At 43.7% G+C, this 19,598-nt stretch overlaps 2 protein-coding genes across 7 annotated transcripts in view; one reads left to right on the top strand and one right to left on the bottom strand.

Annotated features, from left to right (window-relative positions):
* LOC106812110 (solute carrier family 41 member 1-like) overlaps positions 1 to 4,954 on the bottom strand; it is a 20,797-nt gene extending 15,843 nt beyond the window's left edge. Inside the window, exons 1-5 of one of the 3 annotated variants that reach the window (XM_014815898.1) lie at positions 4,869 to 4,954; positions 1,944 to 2,124; positions 946 to 1,071; positions 511 to 633; positions 117 to 224 (exon numbers count right to left, since the gene is read on the bottom strand). In XM_014815898.1, the coding sequence (XP_014671384.1) occupies positions 117 to 224; positions 511 to 633; positions 946 to 1,071; positions 1,944 to 2,066 (480 nt within the window). In that variant the 5' untranslated portion in view covers positions 2,067 to 2,124; positions 4,869 to 4,954. Of the gene's footprint in view, positions 1 to 116; positions 225 to 510; positions 634 to 945; positions 1,072 to 1,943; positions 2,125 to 4,165; positions 4,263 to 4,868 lie in introns of those variants that run through there. The other 2 variants (XM_014815890.1, XM_014815907.1) reach the window with 2 other exon arrangements.
* Positions 4,294 to 18,613, top strand: LOC106812128 (uncharacterized protein C8orf76-like). 4 transcript variants are annotated; one of them, XM_014815932.1, is made up of 10 exons: positions 4,294 to 4,366; positions 6,777 to 6,938; positions 12,081 to 12,164; positions 13,968 to 14,126; positions 14,662 to 14,746; positions 15,077 to 15,263; positions 16,745 to 16,940; positions 17,268 to 17,428; positions 17,848 to 17,980; positions 18,342 to 18,613. In XM_014815932.1, exons 2-10 carry the CDS (start codon positions 6,837 to 6,839, stop codon positions 18,489 to 18,491), a joined length of 1,257 nt encoding a protein of 418 aa, XP_014671418.1. In that variant the 5' UTR covers positions 4,294 to 4,366; positions 6,777 to 6,836; the 3' UTR covers positions 18,492 to 18,613. The 4 variants fall into 4 exon arrangements, with proteins under 4 accessions (XP_014671418.1, XP_014671403.1, XP_014671425.1 ...); XM_014815917.1 differs by having other exon boundaries at positions 17,265 to 17,428; XM_014815924.1 differs by having other exon boundaries at positions 4,307 to 4,371; positions 17,265 to 17,428.
* The last annotated feature ends 985 nt before the right edge of the window (positions 18,614 to 19,598 follow it).

Genomic DNA, 19,598 nt, shown 5'->3' with positions numbered 1-19,598 from the left:
ACCCTAACCTAAATGACATTAAACCACAAACTAATATATGACCATGACCATATATATATATATATATATATATATATATATATATATATATATATTAACGACACAATTTTGCACACCTGTGTTGACATTCTTGAAGCTAGCGTCATCTCCAAGTTCCCCTTCAAGCCCAGAAGAGAAGGTACAAGGATGAATATCTCTGATACATCCCTGAAGACTTTCCAATGCTAAACACAAATAAAACAGCGAATTTTATTATATAATAACAACAATTACAGCATTGCTCACGCCAAATCTTCAGTCTTTTTCACATTTCTTGGTGGCCAGATGTGACAGTGAAACCAAAACCAATTTTTCAGAGGCCTTACTTAACAGTTAATTTGAGTATCCAAAATTAAATGGAACACTAAACACATTTTGAAAACATTCACGTACAAACCAACAATGTATATGTATATGCACCGGTATGCGCCTACGTGCGTACCTAGATGCAGACCACGACAGTTACTCTACCTGTACAATATCTAGCACCATGCCAGCTCCCACCATGCCAAAGCCAGCTACTAGAAAGGGGATGACAACCTGAAGTCCTATCATCAGTGAGGTTTCCTCCTTCTCTGGTTCTACTACAGATTCCTGCATGAACATGCACACAAATCTATTATGCCCTTATCTTCCTGTTTTAAGTGTTTGAGATTTGTCCAGTTGCGAATAAATGTTGAATACACATAACATGAGAAGAGGAGCTTTAGATCGAGAAGGTGGGTAATTTTAACATAGCTAGCTGCTAAGTGCACTATATCTCACTCTAGTTGATATGTAGTCAGAGTTAGTAGAAGCATCAGTGTATGCAGGCAACAGTAGCTTCCGTTTGATGAAATCCCTGACGACAGCATCAACTCAACATTATATACAGGGGGTATCAATTGCTTAAGAACCTCTACCTACCTTACTCTCACCTGTAGATTCTCCTGAAAGTAATGGTTGCCGATCACTATTCGACGTAATCTGATTGTCTACAGGTACTCCATTTACGCTGGTTGAACCTGCTAATGGCTCCTGACCTAATGGCACCTGCAGGTAAGTCAATGTGTCACGGTAGGTTGTGCAGGCAAGCAGGACATTGTGCCACAAGCTCCTGGGATACGGACAGGAATTCAACATGGTTCATACAGGAGGACTGAACATTTTTTCAAAGACCTTTCAAGGTCTTTTCAAGAACATTTTATCAGAAATTCAAGGACATTTTATCAGACATTTTATCGGAATTCATACACAGAACAAAACATACCTGGATTAATTTAATAACCCCATTCTTAATCACTGTCACCTCTAAAACTTACCTGGATTACATTAATAAACCCTTCTAAACACTGTCACTTCTACAACATACCTTGATTTACTGACTGATTTTACTGACTTACTGTAATTTGTGATCATCATTTAACTGTCTATCGTGTCTATAGCTTTTTAAGCTCATTTAACGCAATTTTTATTGAGGTTTGCACATTATTGATGGTACAGAATTTCTTTTTATTACAGGCAAGGATTCTTTCTAAAAATTCAAGGACATTGTCATGAAATTCAAGGACTTTTCAAGCACAAAATCAACATTTACTAAATTCAAGGACATTTTCATGAAATTCAAGGACTTTTCAAGCACAAAATCAACATTTACTAAATTCAAGTAGTTCTCAAGGACTCGCCTCAAATTCAAAGACTTTTCAAGAACTGTGCGAACCATGTTCAAAGACCAGACAGGCAACACTATACATGTGTCAATGTCTATAGTATAACAAGTTACATTGTGTCATGATAGACTTATTAACTAATATGTCATGCACAAATATTGAAACAAAAGTAGAACTTTATGTAATTGTATATCTTGTGCAAATTTTCAATATAACTGGTTAAGTTGGAAGATGGAAGATGATAGGTATATATACCTGCTGTAATGGGCTAGCTCCTGTGGGAGAGACCTGCCGGGCCCCATCCGCTGACACCTGTTCAGCTGTCATCTTTGATCCCCGTATTCTTGATCTGATGCCAGTGCCTATCGTTTCGCTCATACTTGCGATCTCACCAGGATACAGCCAGATCCGAAATGTACGTACACGGTGAGATTTACTGAGCATAAAACGTTCAATCCAAATAAATTTCTCTGCTATCTTTATATTTTAAATTACCTTAATCAAATTGGCCAACAATATAATGTTCCGCATACAACGTTATTATACTGTGTTCCTGACAAGATATTGACTCCATTAATTAGCTCTACCCATGGGTATATCCCTAGCTCTAGTACTATAGACCGCTTACATTAACTGCCGCTGCCAGCGGCAGTTAATGTAAGCGGGCTATAGTACTAGAGCTAGGTATACCTTTGATGCTTTTTAACACTGAATATGTATGCACATTTATGGACCTATGTCACAGGTGGCCCTGATACACCATAATGCCACTTGCTATGCCACGGGAAAGGCTAACGCTCCATTAGGAGTGTTCCCAACTTTGATATCAATAATGATTAATGATTAATGATTGATAATCCTAACCCTAATAATACATTAACCAAAAATATATTGACATGCCAATACTTATAATATATAAATTATTATATACTAATTAGTATATATATATGTTATTATGACCATTAATGACATTAAAGTTGGGAACACTCCTAATGGAGTATCACCCACGGGAAAGGCTGTACAGCAACCACAGATATGCCAGCACACCAGCCTATTTTATTCAGGAAGTGGTCCTCAAGCTTGCAACTAACTAAAGAAGAAGGAAGAGAATTCCATTACGGAATGACAGAGACACAGAAGCCAAACTTAAAGGAATCCTTTGAAGATGACATGTGATGATGATGTGTCAAAAAAAGCACTGGCTCGCTAGTGAAAATACAAGATATTACACTCCCGGTAACTAAACGACTCTGTTATAAAAATACACTCACCACTGGAACTGGCACACAGTGAAAGTGGCAGTTGCACGAGAGTCGTGATATGTACTAGTGCTTATACTATAGGGTACGTCTATGTCCCCCAGGGTACTTCCAGAAACTCGCAGCTAGGGCCTGCATACCTCCCAACTCCCATTGGTTGATACAATTATTGTTAATTTTTTTAATTAAATTATAAGTAGTGTTAGGGTTAGGATTAGGGTTAGGGTTAGGGTTAGGATTATGGTTAGGGTTAGAATTAGGGTTAGGGTTAGGGTCACAATGCACCATAAAATGAATTATTAAAACAGGAGTTTCAGGCACATGATTTGTATCAACCAATGGGATTTGGGAGGTATGCAGGCCCTAGCTGCGAGTCTGCCAGAACGTACCCTAGCTGGGTATGGTCCGGTATGCCGGAACGTACCCTGGTAACTATCTGATATGGTTAGGGTTAGGGTTAGGGAGTAGGCGTAGGCGACTCCTTAGACTCGTTAGTGGAGTAGGCGAGGTACGGTCCGACATATTAGATATAGTACCAGGGTACGTTCCGGTATACCGGACCGTACCCAGAGTACGTTCCGGCAGTAACCTGAGGGGCATAGACCCTCTCAGCTCTACTAGTAGGCTAGCTCTAGTACTATAGCCGCTTACATTAACTGCCGCTGGTAGGCTAAACCGACCAGGCTCTCCGACTGTTACACGTCGTAGGACCGTCATAGGATCGCCAACGTAGTGTTAAGCGAGAAGGGAACTTGTGGCTACTAGTAGACCTACTATATACAATAATACAGTAAGCGAGTACCATAAATCAGTATCTATGCCATGGCCGTGGGCGTGGGACCGTGACCATCAAAGTTCAAATTAAGTTCATTAACCCGTCGTTATCAAAATTGGACTGTGTCACATCATGGACACATGACAAAGTAGCTCTAGTAACTATAGCCCGCGTACGCGGCAACCGTACGCGGGCTATAGTTACCAGTTACTAATACTAGAGCTAATGATAAAGTAACACTGAACGGCGTTCATTGTAGCCACAAGTTCCCATCTCGCGTGGCGAGATCCTACGACGTGTAAAAGTCGGAGAGCCTGGTCGGTTTACGTTCATTGAAGCTATGTGATAATTCAAACTCTAAGCGGCACTAACGTTAGCCAGTCATTGATGATATTTCATTTCCGTTGTCAGTTCAGTTAAATTTAATAAAAAAGCGTACTAACCCATTGTAACTGGTGAAATCAAGAAAGAAACTATATCGAAATCTGAGTAGAAAGCGCACTTAGGAGCGTCAAGTTTCGGGCGAGCGTACAAATACTACGGTACAGGCCTAATAATGTCGAACGTTACCGCAAGGTGGCTCTATTTGCAGGATGAAATATGGCGACGAACAGCAAAAAATGTCAACAACACACTACACAGTAGTAATGTATCAGTAATTTGTCTTTATTAACTCCTGAATGTATTAATCATTTATTTAATGGATGTATTAATCACTGGCAGCAAGAACAACCCCGCACGTACAGCACACACGCGGCCATTGACTATCTAATCTATATCGCACAACGTTGTTATATATAATGTTGTTATATGTAGATTGTACTTGTAGTCAATGGTCGCGTGTGTCACTGTGTGTTGTACGTGCGGGCTTGTTCTTGCTGCCAGTGGTATTATTAATCGCACAGATATTCATGTCAGGACATCGCTTTCGTTTCAATAAGTGTCTATTTAGTTATAACATGATCTTTAATTTCATACAAATCTTATTTTTGTTGTCCACGTCCCATGCTATCTTGTCAAGATCGGGCAAGATTCTTAGCACAGGAGGAGTAAATCAAACAGGATAGTTTGGGACCCCGCAAATGTGTTTCCGCATAATAATGTGCTAAACTAATCCGGACGTGCTAAACAGTAAACTAGCCTTACTTGGTTTGCCGCTTGGTTCAAACGGCGCACTATTCACAGTAACAGCTTGTAGTTTGTCTACAATCAACAGCAAATAATGCTGAATATCCTCGTACTAGAATCTATAAACTCCACAGCTCCCTAATACTCAGTATTACTAATAGTAATATTCTTGTTATGTTCGTCTGAGAACGTACATCAGGACTGTGTGGCAGGTCTTGCATTTCCGCCGATTGTTTTCGTGCTCTGGCCTGTGGAGGGCACGGCACTCTACGATGTATGGTGATGTGAACTGTATAATCAGTTCATGTTTATCTTTGAATCCTTGAACTGAGCTCCGCAGAGCTGTAGTGTTCTCTCAGTATGGTAGTCACTTAGTACGTTAATGTCACACTATTTAAGTGTCTCACGGTCTCATGTTTAGAGCATTTTATGTAGGTAACCTCATTTTATTTATAAAAAAATAATTGGGTAGTGTATGTTGCTCGACACACTCGCCAGACCAACTAATGAGGCTGTATATGATCGAAATTACCTTTTAAATCATAAATGCTCTTCTTAGCCCCAACGTACTCCACACCCCACGTTATATTATTATTATTAGTCAGTGCTCGAAATGAGAAAAAAAATGTGGTTGTCCTGCGGACAACCCAGGCATCAAATCGGGTTGTCCGCAACAATTTCTGGTTGTCCCAAAAAAATATCCCCAAATCTCCTATTTTCAATCACATAATAATATGGTCAGAAAACACCCAAAAACACTGGTGTAGCCAGGATTTTTTAACAAGGGGGGCCAAAAACAGCGAACTGCGCAAAATAGTGGATGACTTAATATTTTAATGGCTCCCCCGCCTCCCTCTCCACACCCTACGGCTCCTCTACCTTCTCTGCAATCTTTGTTTTGGGTGCCATGCGAAAAGGCGACATTTTTGTTCATTGTTCTCTGCTCCCAAGATATGTAATTGTTCAGTGGCAGATCTAGGATTCCAAGGAGGGGTGTGAAAAACAAGCGGGGGGGTATGGGGGTCCTCCCCCAGAAAATTTTGAAAATGTAGATCGCAGGAGATGGTATTTGCGGCACTTTTGAGTACATGTTCAGCCTTCATTCTGACTACGACAATTCTCTTTTTTTTAACTTTCGGATCAACATGAATGTGTTGAAACACTGTTGTTTGTTTTGCATGGGCAAAGCCATCGGAAAATTCAAAATAATAATGGAATAAAAATACCAAAATGTAGGGGTGAACTTGCTGGTTTAATTGCTGGTTCCAAATAGAGTTCACCTCTCATAAATCAGAAAACCTGACATATACCAGTGTTGGAAATAGCAGCTGGTATGCGTCGCTTTCCCACACCATAGATTAATGGCGGGCCGCCAGGCTATAAGTGCTCTTCGAGAACCCCTGAGAAAAACATAAATAAAGTGTTTTTCGTCACATTTTTCTTGGTTGTCCACCGGACAATGTCTCAGACTGGTTAGGTTGTCCGGCGCAAATTCTGGTTGTCTCGGACAACCGGACAACGCTTATTTCGAGCACTGTTAGTTATTATTATTATTATTATTGGTAATGCATGGTAGGTTGGAAAAGTGTATAGAAACAGTAGCTTCTTCTAAAATATTGTGAAAAATAATTATCAGTTATAATAAACATTTTGAGTTATTACATACTGGCACTGCTGTAACTTACAATGGACCTGTATTTGCAATTAGAATTGCTAAATTTTAGCTGACCAATGGGAATTTGCTTATGATCGAAGTTCATGAAATGATGCAGTGATATGTTCTAATGCAGAAGTTTTTTTGCATTAACTTACATAATATCACTACATATGTCAAACTTGCACATTGTACTTTATCAGTGGTAACTGCTACTCTACAAGAAATAGTATGCTATAAAGCCTGACAATATACATTGATTACTTCTCTAGGAAAATGACTGGTACACGTGAAATAGCTAGAAGCCAATACTGCACTTTCTAGACGTACAGATGGAGTTTGCTTGCTTTGAAGATGGCATTTTTGCACAAGAAAAAGTTAAGCCGCCACTTCAGAAGCTTGAATCACAGGGTGCAAAGTTGTGTGAACCCGGGGTAAGTTACCATTTCCGGTTCTAAACGTACCTGCTGTAGACCGTTTTGCTGCGAGTAAAAGAACGTCTTGCTGTTATCGTCTACAACATTATTTAAGCCAACTAATTGATAAACGTCTCTGTGTAACACATTCATGGAAATTTATCGGCGGAATTCTCGGATTTCAGTTTTTTGCCGATTACCTGGGTCATTTTTGAGAAGCGTGCAAATCCGTTGAGATATTGGGGGGGGGGAGTAGATGTGGGTGGGTGGAGGGTGGATTGAACCTCCATGTGTGTCCCGCCAACAAAAGTCGAAGCAATTGCACTGCTAATTAATCGAGAAGAAATAGCGGTCTCGTCTCGCTAAAAGAAAGTTAAGGAACACTGGCTCTCGATACAACCGGTATTTATTTTTCGCGCACTCACTGGTAGAAGCATGGGTCAATATGAAAAGTTTCTCCTTAAAAATTAAGTATTTTGTCCTTTGTAAATTGTGAATAATTGTACTTCCAGAAGTCATCAGATGCGATCTCAGAGCCTCTAAATTAAAAAATGTTCTAGGGAGAGGCTCTCCTAACCCCCCCTCCCCGTGCAAGGGGGCGGCCCCCTTCCACACCAACCCCCAAGCTTGCCTAAAGGTGAGCTGGGATGCCTTCGGCATCCTGTGTTCAGAGTTTTTTCAGATCATCCATTCCCATGCCTGAATCCAATAATACATTTAGTTTACAACACCTATCACCCAGAATGATGTTTCTTCTTCGTCCCCAAGGTATTGCCAGAGTGGTTCAAAACTAGTTTGTACGAGTTCTTCTCGGCAATAAAATATCTGACAGGTATATTTCTAACTTCGACATACAATTTTTCTATGGCATGTGAAACGAAAATTTTGAAATGATCTATGACCATTGTAAAGTTATATGCTCTATTACCATAGAAAATACATATATGTAAATATATTTTTCTCATGGATGGGTTGGTGTGTAGGCATATATAGGGGTGTACCGCTGTGTGCATATATGGTACGCAGCCTGACTTGACCAAATGCTGCTTGACCCCACATTGATTATCACCGGGATATCCTCTAAACTGCTTCCTATGCAGTGGTTATATCAGGGCATCCTGCAAGCATCGATATCTTTTGGGACACTTATCTATCTGGAAACTGGCTGTGTGTATATTTTGGGAATTTGACCATTAGTTTACTGAAGAAGTCACATCTATGGTTCTAGAGTTAGCACTTATATACTGCAGCACCATCTAGTGTCTGATAATGTAAATGCACATACTAAACTATACGAATTCCACACTTACAAGGTGTATTGGCATTGTGTTTCCAATATGCATGTTAACTTCTTTTTATTATCTCAACAAACATCGCTCCAAATAAAATGAAACTAATAATTGAAAAAAGGCTTGCTAAGACTTGCAAGTTATACAACCTTAACTTTACAGTATGTCACCGAGCTCATAAAATAAGTGTAGACACGTATCAGATTAATGTGCCATTGTAAAAAATGTGATGATTAGTTAACAAATGTAGAGGCATTTTCCGCTTTGGTTGTGACGAAAAGGGCAATCGAAAGCACATTAGTTAAAGTACCCTGGCGCCACATTTATCCTATTTCAGCAGATGACGAATTTCTGTCGAATTTCACTCACCACGACGTCACGGGTGGGAGCGGTAATCTAACGTGATTGGTCTGTCATTGGATGCAGTGCGTATAAGGAAAGTTACAGGTTATCAGGCACCATTCGCACACATAACAAACGACATGTTGTCTGCATTTTGCATACCCCCAGATTGACGATGCCACGATTGACCCATGCCACAATTGTTGACGTTATAGTGGTGCTGTCGATTGCAACTGTCATCAAACAATTGATCTCCCTCAACGATTACAGATCTTGGTTACGTACTGTATTAGGCACGCACGAACAGACGCATGCATGCTCGCACACACATACACACACACACATACACACGCACGCACGCACGCACGCACACACAAACGCACGCACGTACGCACGTACAGCATGTGCTGATTTAAATAATGCATAATAAGGCCATCCTTAAAAAATTATATGTTTGCTGTCCTCCGACCGACCCACGTAAATAGCCGCGACCCAAAAGTTTTTTTTTACATTTTGGGTTCCTTTTTTTTTTTTTTACATTTTTTATAGTTAAGACTAAAACACAAAGCATGTGTGGCAAACATGAAGACAGACTTAAAATAACTATTATGCCTCACAAAAAAGACCTACCTACCCATTAAAAAAATCTTGGGTCAGGGGACAGCAAACATAGAATTTTTTAAGCACGTGCGTGCGCGCCCACCTTCCCACCACGCCCCCACCCCCGCATGCTCGCACGCATGCATGAAGCCCCACCACACATCCACCCGCCAACACCCCGATCCCTCTATACTGGTATTTGCGGCAAGGTTTGGAGGCTGCGTATTGATTTTAAGCTGCTCATTCTCTTGCCGACTGCGCCTGGCAGACGCCTCCTGCTTTTCTGCCAGGTCTCCTCTTCTACTACGCAGCTACATACACATACACACACACACATAAATACACACGTACCCGCACACATATTTACATATTCCTCACCCCGGTCTACATCTATATGTTTACGTGAACTCATTAGCCTGCATGTGTGACTGTGTGCCGGAGTCTCTTTGCTTCCCATTGGTAAGTGAGTTAGCTTGCTCGTTACTTGTCGCTTCTCTAGTGGTGGGTAGGAGTTGACTGTGTGTTGTTATTTCGACAGACATCGGTGCAGTGTTTGCAGCAACCGGGCCGGACTAGCTAGCTATTCGTTTGCGCGTCGTAGTGTTTTTCTTCCGTTCAGCTACTCAGAGCAACTAGCAAATAAATATATGTATATACGTGTATACGTATATATGTATGCGTGTGTTCATGTGTGTGTGTGTGAGTGCGTGCGTGCGTGCGTGTGTCTGTATACAGATACAACGTGTTTCATGTTTTTGCATAGTGAATATTTGACAGAATACGGTTATAGCTATTGTCGACAGTTGTTACGTATCGTCTGCTAATCAACTTGGAATTTGACTCCGTTGCAAGTACGACACTAGTGTTAGGAGGATTGGTCTGCCATTGTGCACGTTACGGTACGCGATTCATTAGGAATGAGCGTCAGCTTCACAACCGACCGAGTCTGTTTCCCGCTTAATTCGCTTCATTTTCTCGTCTACTGTTGCAAGCACTTAGCAGTGTTACTCCGTACAAATAAAGCTATAGAGCTCCGGTGATGTGATCGCTACTTGTAGGGATGAGTTGCTTTTGTTTATTTCTCTGCAGCCTTATAACTCCTCGCTAATAATATACTCCTTGCTAATAACTTCTCGCTATTATTCTCCTCACTAACCTTTTACTGCTACTGCCGGCCATATACCTTCAACATGGGTTATGTCATTTGCTACGCCATAGAAAATGGGGTAAAGGGGTTCATCTTGTCATGTATTGTTTATACAGTACCAGCATATTATACATCTCACTCTTCAAACTACGAAATTACAGGTAGTAACGCGTATATCTGTACAAGGAATAATTCAGTAGATTGAAGACAAGTAACTGGGTGTGCGTGCGTGTGTGTGTGTGTGCGTGCGTGCGTGCGTGTGTGCGTGCTCGCGTGTTTCTGTGTGTGTGTGCGCACCTGTGTGTATGCTTGCGTGCGTACATGCATGTGCGTGTGTGCGTGTGTGCGTGTGTGCGTGTGTGCGTGTGTGCGTGTGTGCGTGTGTGTGTGTGTGTGTGGTGGTGTGTGTGTGTGTGTGTGTGTGTGTGTGTGTGTGTGTGTGTGTGTGTGTGTTGTGTGTGTGTGTGTGTTGTGTGTGTGTGTGTGTGTGTGTGTGGTGTGTGTGTGTGTGTTGTGTGTGTGTGTGTAGTGCGTGCGTTGCGTGTGTGGATTTAATGCTCGTCGCCAGTGCGACGGAGCACGTTGTCGTTTAGAAGGCGTCGGCTCGCACCGACAATCACCGCCTGATTTACTTTGTGCGTGCTGGAAGCTGTTAGTAATTGACATCAAACGGAGTTTACAGTTAGTCACTCACGGATTAACGAAATGCATGCGCGCCAGTGTTGTAGTCGAGTCCGCACCCCCCGAGTCCGAGTCCGAGTCCGAGTCCGCACCCCCCGAGTCCGAGTCCGAGTCCACACCACCCGAGTCCGAGTCCGAGTCCAGTTTTGATTAAAAAAAGGGGAAAAATCGGAAAAAGGGAAAAAATCGGGAAAAAAGGGAAAAAATTGCAACAGTGCATCGTAGACATTCGAAAGTGTATAGTCAGCCGAAAACACAGAAACACGAGTCATACGAAACGTGTCAAAGTAACGGATCCATTTGTGTTTTACGAGAATGACACGGCTTGTTGAACCAAATGAAAGAGTGCTAGTACCTTCGAAGTGGTAGAAGAAGAGAAAGAAGTGGTAGAAAAAGCGCAAAGGGACGAAGCGACAGTAGATTCAAACCAAAGGGACAAGAATCTTAATCGAGCCATTGAAAACGTTACAAGATTAGGCCGTGTATCTAGAAAACCTAGGAGTTTTAGTTTTAAATGCTTGTAAACTGCGTGTTACAATATGTACAGTTGTGTACTATGTATGTAGTGGCCTTGAGCCGGCCTCGACCCGAGTCCTCGAGTCCTGAGGGCTCGAGTCCGAGTCCGAGTTTGAGTCATTGCACTCCGAGGCCAAGACCGAGACCGAGACCAAGGAAAACAGTCTCAAGACCGGCCTCGAGACCTACAACACTGATGCGCGCGTGCGTGCTGGGGTGCGCTTGTGTGGGTGGGTGTGTTCGTGCATGTTTGTGTGCTTGCGTGCGTAACTGCCATATATTGCACGTTAAGTGAAATTATCTGATTGCTGCCATGTAGTTTATTGTCTGCATTGGCTCTTACGTAATGCCCGGCGCACACGTGAGTTATTTTACTCAAGTAAAATGACGCATGAGTCATTTTACTCACGTGTGCGGCGGATTTTCGTTGAGTAATTTGATGCATGCATCATTTTACTCACGTGTGCGGCGGATTTTCGTTGAGTAATTTGACTGATGCGTCATTTTACTTGAGTAAAATAACTCACGTGTGCGCCGGGCTTAAGTGTAGCTATTGATGGCTAACATGTAGTTTTTTATCTTCAGTGGTTCTTGACAGAGAAAATGTCGTCAGATCCTCGGGAGCAGCTGCAGGCCTGCCGATACCGTGCCGACCTCTACTACTCACAGGTAATGACCTCTACTACTCACAGGTAATGACCTCTACTACTCACAGGTAATGACCTCTACTACTCACAGGTAATGACCTCTACTACTCACAGGTCATGACCTCTCCTACTTCCCAAGTTAAGTAAGTAACAGAGCCTCTTTGCTGTTTGACCTTTTTTCACCTTGAAGCTCTCATTTGTTCCTAAAGCAAGGTTCCATGCAACGTTGAGTGCTTCCCGAAATCATCTCTCGTTTTCTTAAGGTGCTATGTTCCCTAAGTGCCCTCCCACAAAAATCTACATCCTGAAGTAATTTACTCTTTAAACGGCTCTTCCTTATTGCTTAATGTTAGGTCTCACTTCCTTGAAGTCTAGCCTATTTTGTGAAGGCTACCCGGAGGACATTCAGTACCCTCTAGTTCCCATGAACAAATTGCATATATACTTTAGACAGTTTTTTTTCAGCTTTACAAAGTTAAGAGGGCCTGAAGAAGACTACCATAAGTCGAAACTAGTAGCTCATCGCCAACTATTTCAGATCTATGGCATTAAATCATAAGCTGATTGAGCCCACATGGGGGTAGTGCAGAGGATCTGTGTCTAGTGACTATCCAACTGTGATCCGTAGAGACTATCCAAACCACCACTTCACATAAAACAAATTGCATCGTTCTTTGATATCTTTAGAAAATGCGCTCCTCTGCCCCCACTCCTCCCCCACTCGTATTTGTTAACGTTACAGTACGCATCCTATAAAAGGAAACTTGCAGCCTATCTTGTACAAAAGCATGTCCATGTAGGTTACGTGAATGCAACTCGTCTCTTTCTCTGGAGTCCGCGCATCGTGTGTACGCGCACGCACACGACCTTCGTGGCTTCCTCTCCTCGCTCGGATGCCTCAGCCGATGTGCGGCCGTGGTCTGCTGCTTCCACTGCTGCCTAGATATGATCGATACTATCCAGATCAAAATATTTCGGCTTTGTGAATCGGCCCCGCTGCTTTCAGTACGTTGTGTCGCCATCGTCTCGGATTGTAATTGATTGACTGGTCGGGCTGGACTCAGTATTTGTGCAGTGGTGGCGGCTACAGAGGGTGTGGCTATGCCAGCCAGGAATCCTGAAAGGGAGAATTCTGCTGAGAGTACAATGGAACAGTGGTCCCTCCCCCAGTTTTTTTTTTTATAGAATACTGTTACAATTCGATGGATTTTAATGATATATATGTACTATTTTGAAGCGTTGTTATTCTATGTAAGCTGTGAGAGGTATTTCCTGTACCCTAAATCTGTTTTGCGTTCACGAAAGGGCGGTCCTGACAGCCTGGACCCCCTATAATAGATTATAACCATATTTCTGTATAGAATAATCTGGAAGCGTACCCTCTACCACCGCTCCCATTCCGTTACGCATTCCCCTGCCTTCCAGAATTCCTGGATCCGCCCATGTTGACGGTATTAGTGAATACTGGTGTATCTGACGTGTGTTGCACACAGCTCTTGGCTCGAGCTATTAAAACTAGAGGAGAGATTTTTTGGCATTTTGGAATGAGAAAATCCTCGCTGTTCTGTCTATGACTGACGGGCCAGAAATCTCAATTGTTACGTCGACGTTTTTTTTTCAGTCGCACAAAATTGCTTCATTGTATTTCAATGTATGCTGCGCCCAAAGTCAAATATAAATGAAATTCAAAATACAGACACTTGTCTTTTATGCGTAATGTAAAATTTATGGAAATTAATCTCAAGCCACTTCACAAAGCAATCAATCTAGCTCAGACCTCATAGCTCTGGTCCGAGTTGAGTCAATGCATTTTTTCTCTTGAAAGGGAAAGTATGCGAGTGCACTGGAAGCTTATGAGCGTGGTCTGGAGATAGCACCAGCATCTCATAACGTGCCGCGCAGAGACATGATGGAGGGAGCCGTGCGTTGTAGGCTGGCTCTCAGGATGGAGTTACCCTCAGCTCTGCAGATATGTAACGAGTTGGTGTGTACACGTCCGTATCTACAGCTGCATGAACATGCCTGGACGTTTAATGAACAAAGTGTATAACACAGGCTTGTCACCTGTACTGAGTGAAACTTGAATTAAGGAACCGTAAAGATTGTTAGGTGTTAAAATGATTACATCACGATAAATCGGAAAAGTAAAAAAAATATATACACTTTTTCACAAAATGTAAGTGATTCTGTTTGCTTTTCATGGTAAAATTGCTGTATTATACTTCCTAGTTTGTGATTCCGTTCGATGTGAACAAACACTCGTTACTCATACATAGCCCATAGCAAGCATTTAATGTCGTGATCAATATATCAAATTGCCGAGGTTTTTGGATTTTTAACTAGTTGAGAAACAATCTTATCAGCTAAGAATTTGAGGATACATATTTTAGTCTCGTTAGTACTTACTTTTAATGTAAAAAAATTGCAACAAAATTTTTACAAATATGCACCATAGAAAATTCGTGACGTAGTCAATTTAATCACACGTAAATGACCTGCTTGTCTGTGTTCTTTCTTAGGTGGACGAGGCAAAAGGTGCAGATCAGAAGCTCGCCTCCCTCACACTACTCTTCAAAGTGCAGCAGGCTCTGCAGAATTACGAAGGTATGCACATCATGGTCGCAGAGAGAATCGGTCATCACACTGCTGTCTGTCACCTCTAAGCGCCTGTTGTTTCAGACTGCCTGTTGTTTCAGACTGCCTGTCGTTTCAAACTGCCCCTTGTTTCAGACTGCTCCTTGTTTCAGACTGCCTGTCGTTTCAGACTGCCTGTTGTTTCAGACTGCCTGTCGTTTCAAACTGCCCCTTGTTTCAGACTGCCCCTTGTTTCAGACTGCCAGTCGTTTCAGACTGCCCCTTGTTTCAGACTGCCTGTTGTTTCAGATTGCATGTCGTTTCAAACTGCCCCTTGTTTCAGACTGCCCCTTGTTTCAGACTGCCTATTCGTGGTGCAGCAGTGCGTGGCACTCTACCCTAACAGCCCCGAATTCTGGATCAAGCTGGCGTGGATGCATGAGCAACTGTACGCCACCGAGATGGGTGAGGTGACAATCTCTGAGAAGGAATCCGCGACGCTAAGGTGTCTGCAAGATTTCGAGATCGCCTCGCTGAGCGAGCTGAGGTGAGTGTGCCCACCGCCAGGGGGCGCCTGTTGCATTTAAATAATCTCGACATCTGTCCCTCAGGACTCGTGGTCATGTGTATGGCACCTGTGTCCGTAGCGCCATGCTGCACGGGAGAGAGACATGCATGGGCAGTGAAATCTGTTGACTTGCAACGCCTCCGGCGTAATGACAGGGCAATGATCAGATGGATCGCAATGTCACAATCGAGGATTTGGCCCCTTCAAACGAGCTGCTGGGCAGACTGGGTATCTTGGACCTTGATGTCTTATTACGTGAGAGAAGACTCCGCTGGTATGGCCATGTTCAGCGCTCCACCGGTGCCATCAAGACAGTGGGTGAAGTTCGAGTTGTTGGTGTAAGGAGACGTGGGAGGCCGAAGATGTCTTGGAAGGAGGTTGTGAAGAAGGATAGGGAACAGTGGAATCTCTCCGCTGTAGACTTCTTGGATTGGGTCACATGGAGAGCAAGCGTGAGAGCTGCCAAAACTGGACCGAGCCAGATTCCTGGAGTGGGTTTCTACTGATGTGGATCCAAACCCTTAAGTCCAGTATAAAATAAAGAAACCGAAAACAACAACAACAACATTACTTAGCCCAAGGGTTTTTCACGAAAATGGTTTGTTGATTCGTTAGGGATACTTTAGATAGGTAGGTGTTAGTGCAAGCACTAATTAAATTAATTAATTAATAATTAATTAAATTAATAATGTGCAAGCTACATTGTGAAAACACCCGGATTAGCTCTTCAGGGGAGGGATGTGTGAATGTGTAATTCCTCTGGACACCAAGTGTTAGCAATTAGCGACGAGTTTCGTCTCACAGTGATCTCATCGATTCTTATGACTTTAGTTTTGTCAGAAGAGACTCAAACGATTCTTCTCTTCTCAAAACTGTATTGATTCGTCGGTAATATTATATGGGTAGATGCGCGTAAGTCGAAAGCAATTCGCGTGACAAGAGCACCAGAAAGGGAGTGGCGAATGCCAAGGCTATGCCATATTGATTTTCGAGGAATGAATTTTCCGGCGAGAGACCGGCTTGCCGGTCCTAAATATTGCTACAGCTGACGTATAAATATGATGCAGAGGCCATGCCTACTGGCTATCTCGCTTATTTGCATACCAAATGCTCAATGAAATGCGAAACAATGTTTGAAGCTGGTGTGCGAACCATAGCTGCCTACAGGCAAACAGATGACGACTGGGGAGATGGGATAAAATATCGGGGCATGTGCGAAGGATCTTCTCCAAGATTTTTTTCTCTGAAATTTCCCTTATGTTCTTTTCTATTTTATTCTGCAAGAATCTCTCTAATATATTTTCTACGATTTTTTCTAAAGTGTTCCCCAAGATTTACTCGCACGATTTTCTCTAAGATGTTCTCTAAGATCGTTTTGCTGCTAATCGCGTCATAAAGTGCCGACGTGGCCACACGCAGATGGCTCTCCGCTAATCTATTTGCTGTTGATACTCATGCAGAATCAAAGATGTCGCGAGTATCTTGGACAAGCAGGTGAAGAGCTTAGACGGGGTCGACAAGGTGGTCACCACGGGTCTCGAGTCTGGATACGCCTCGTGTGAGACGTCCCCCGTCAATGAGACCGGTTCCGACATCACGGTTCCCGCGGAGACGGTTGCCACGGAGACCACCATCAACCAGGTGGACAACAAAGTGGTGAGTGAGCAGCAACCGGTAGTTGCACGTGCATAGGTTGCCACACGTTTGTTGCCCATTGCAGTTTTTCATTGACCTTCCACAGTGTGGCCGAGTGTGCTTGTCAGAACCTGGCAGCCTCTGTTCAATGCGCGACTTGCTGTCGCCAATTTAAACATTGTAAATGACCATTGCGCCACAAAAAATCTAATGATCGGTTTTAAAAGTCACCATGAGCTCACGTGACATTCTGAACGGTTCGTGAAGGTAGACCCAAATCTTGGGGAAATGCTCTCTATTGCTCTGCCAATAGACTAGCTTTTAGTTATTACGCCTTTTGTTAAGGAGACGAACCGCGTGGAACTGGAGAATGAGAAGAACAGCGACAAAAACAGCGGTGATGATGATGACGTTGATGTTGATGATGACTACAGTGATGAGCTGGAGCTAGCTAAGCAACTGCTGCAGGCAAAAGATCTGCTAGTGTGTGCTTGTCTGCTGCGTGCCAGGTTAGTGTCAAACGCATCACACCTGTACCCATCGGAGAGAGATAACAGTGCTTCCTAAAATACTGTTGCTAGTCAATGATCAAGTTAGATAATGGCCAAGTTGATTAGCCAGACCTGCCTGTCAATCATTTCAGGTGGCTAGGTATGTTTTTCCGTGCTGTGTACAAGTTGCCTTCACTTAAATCCAAGGATTAATGTATCGTTGTGAGCAACCACGCCTGTTTGCTTGTATCGTTTGAGAGCACCTCCTTCTAACGACGTGTTGCGATGTCATGCTCGAATTGCGATTCCTCCTCGCGATTCGGCCCTTCAGCCGCCCGAATCCCACGCCCCTCGTCAACGCAGCGGACCATCGGATGACCCCGTCCGCGGTCGCCGTGGCAACGCGCGTGGCGTTCACTTGTCGTTTTGTGCCGCAGGGTGCTGCTGAGGAGTTGCGTGCCGGCAGCGGAGTCGTTCGCGCATGGGCGGCACGAGGCGATGCAAGAACAGGTGGCGCTGCAAATCAGCCGTCTCACTGTCAGCAAGCAGTTCATTGGCATCGCGGCCGCGGTGAGTCATCACGAGACGCGCGCGCGCGCGAAAAGCTCTGTAAACCGAATGTTTAATCGCTGGTCCATCGTGACTCGAGTGACTCGTGACCACGACGTGACCTAGAGCTTAGGCATGAGCTGACGCTTGACCCAAGCGAGTGCGAGATGTCGCGCGTGTGCCGTATGTGTTTTTTTGTGATTTTAAGTTTAGGTTTACCATGAAAACGTCAAAAAAGTGCTGCAGATACTTCTAAGAGTCTCAGTAAACGTGCTACCATTCTGAAATTTAAAATGAAATTCCGCATTCTGAAATGCGCTTGGCCCCATTGGTTTCAGATGGAGGGATTGTGGGCCTGTATGTTATTTCTCCTTTGTTGCAGATTATTGAGCAAGAAATGGGATTAGAGAAGGGTGACGACTGCCTGCACGTGAGCGGCACGGAAGCACAGCGGTACGCCTTCCAGCAGAAGTTTGAGAATCGCTGGTTCTCGTGGGTGCAGCAGGCTGCCGTGACAGCCGGCGGGGAGTAGCGGTGCAGACGGGAACAGCCAAGCATCACGTGTCATTATTGGTTGTGTGGGAGACGAGCGATGTTCGTCGCTCAGGATTCTCATTCTCTCGAACGTCCAGCCTCGGACGTAATGGTTTTACGTAACAAGTGAACATCGTTAGGCTGCGCGCCGGTCTCGAGCCAATTTATATATAAATTACTAGCGCCATGATAGATAGATTGCTCGTTGAATGTATGTGCGAGGGACTTGCTTTTGCGTCTGCGCTAGAAGTGTACGACGGCAACATTCGTTGCGGATTACGTTCATTAGTTTCCCGTTGCCTTGCTTTTGGTCTCTCTCTCTCTCTCTCTCTCTCTCTCTCTTTTCCTCTCTCCACGAAGAGGTGGAGAGGGTCAGCGGGGAAAGTCGGCGAATAGTAACTATAATAGATGGAATATTGTATCCCGTGCCTGTGTGGTGCCGTTTGGTACCGTACGTCGCTTCTCCTGCGGCGTGGTACTTGCGCATGCGCGTGGCGCACATCTTCACGTCTGCATTCTCCCGTCCCTCCGCCCTCTCTCCTTCATCTCCTCGTTCCTTCGCTCCCCCCATCTAACTCCCTTCCCCCTCAGTATTTCCCTGCCCCCGTTATCGGCGGATAAGTATCGCCGTATCGCCCCCACTGGCATCAGTGCACTGTGATAAAGTTAGCCGCAGCAAAATGGGGGCCGGTTTTCAGGCCTCAACTTTTCATCCCCGCCAAAACACAAAATATGAGCTTATACGCTCTATAATACGCGTTTTTACTTGTCACACAAACACAGATACAGCAATCACCGACCGGGCGCGCACCACGCGGGGGTTAATGGTACACGCACGCGTTCGCAGTGTATTATAGCGTAAATTCCCATTTTGTGTCTCGCGAGTGAAAAAGTTTCGGCTGAATATTACGGCCATATGTTAACGCTGCAAAAGTTTTCCATGCTGACTGGTCGTGGCGATACTATCGCGCGAGAGGGGTAGGAATCAAGTGAATACTTTTATTCACTGCGCCCCTTGACACCGCAGATGAAAGTCGGCATGAGGAACCGTAAGTTGTTTATTATTATATTGATTATTGTTATTAAATCTGTAAATTCAACCTAC

The sequence above is a fragment of the Priapulus caudatus genome, unplaced genomic scaffold (assembly GCF_000485595.1).
Source record: "Priapulus caudatus unplaced genomic scaffold, Priapulus_caudatus-5.0.1 Scaffold20, whole genome shotgun sequence".
Lineage (NCBI taxonomy): Eukaryota > Metazoa > Priapulida > Priapulimorpha > Priapulimorphida > Priapulidae > Priapulus > Priapulus caudatus.
This window is presented reverse-complemented; position numbering and strand designations above follow the sequence as displayed.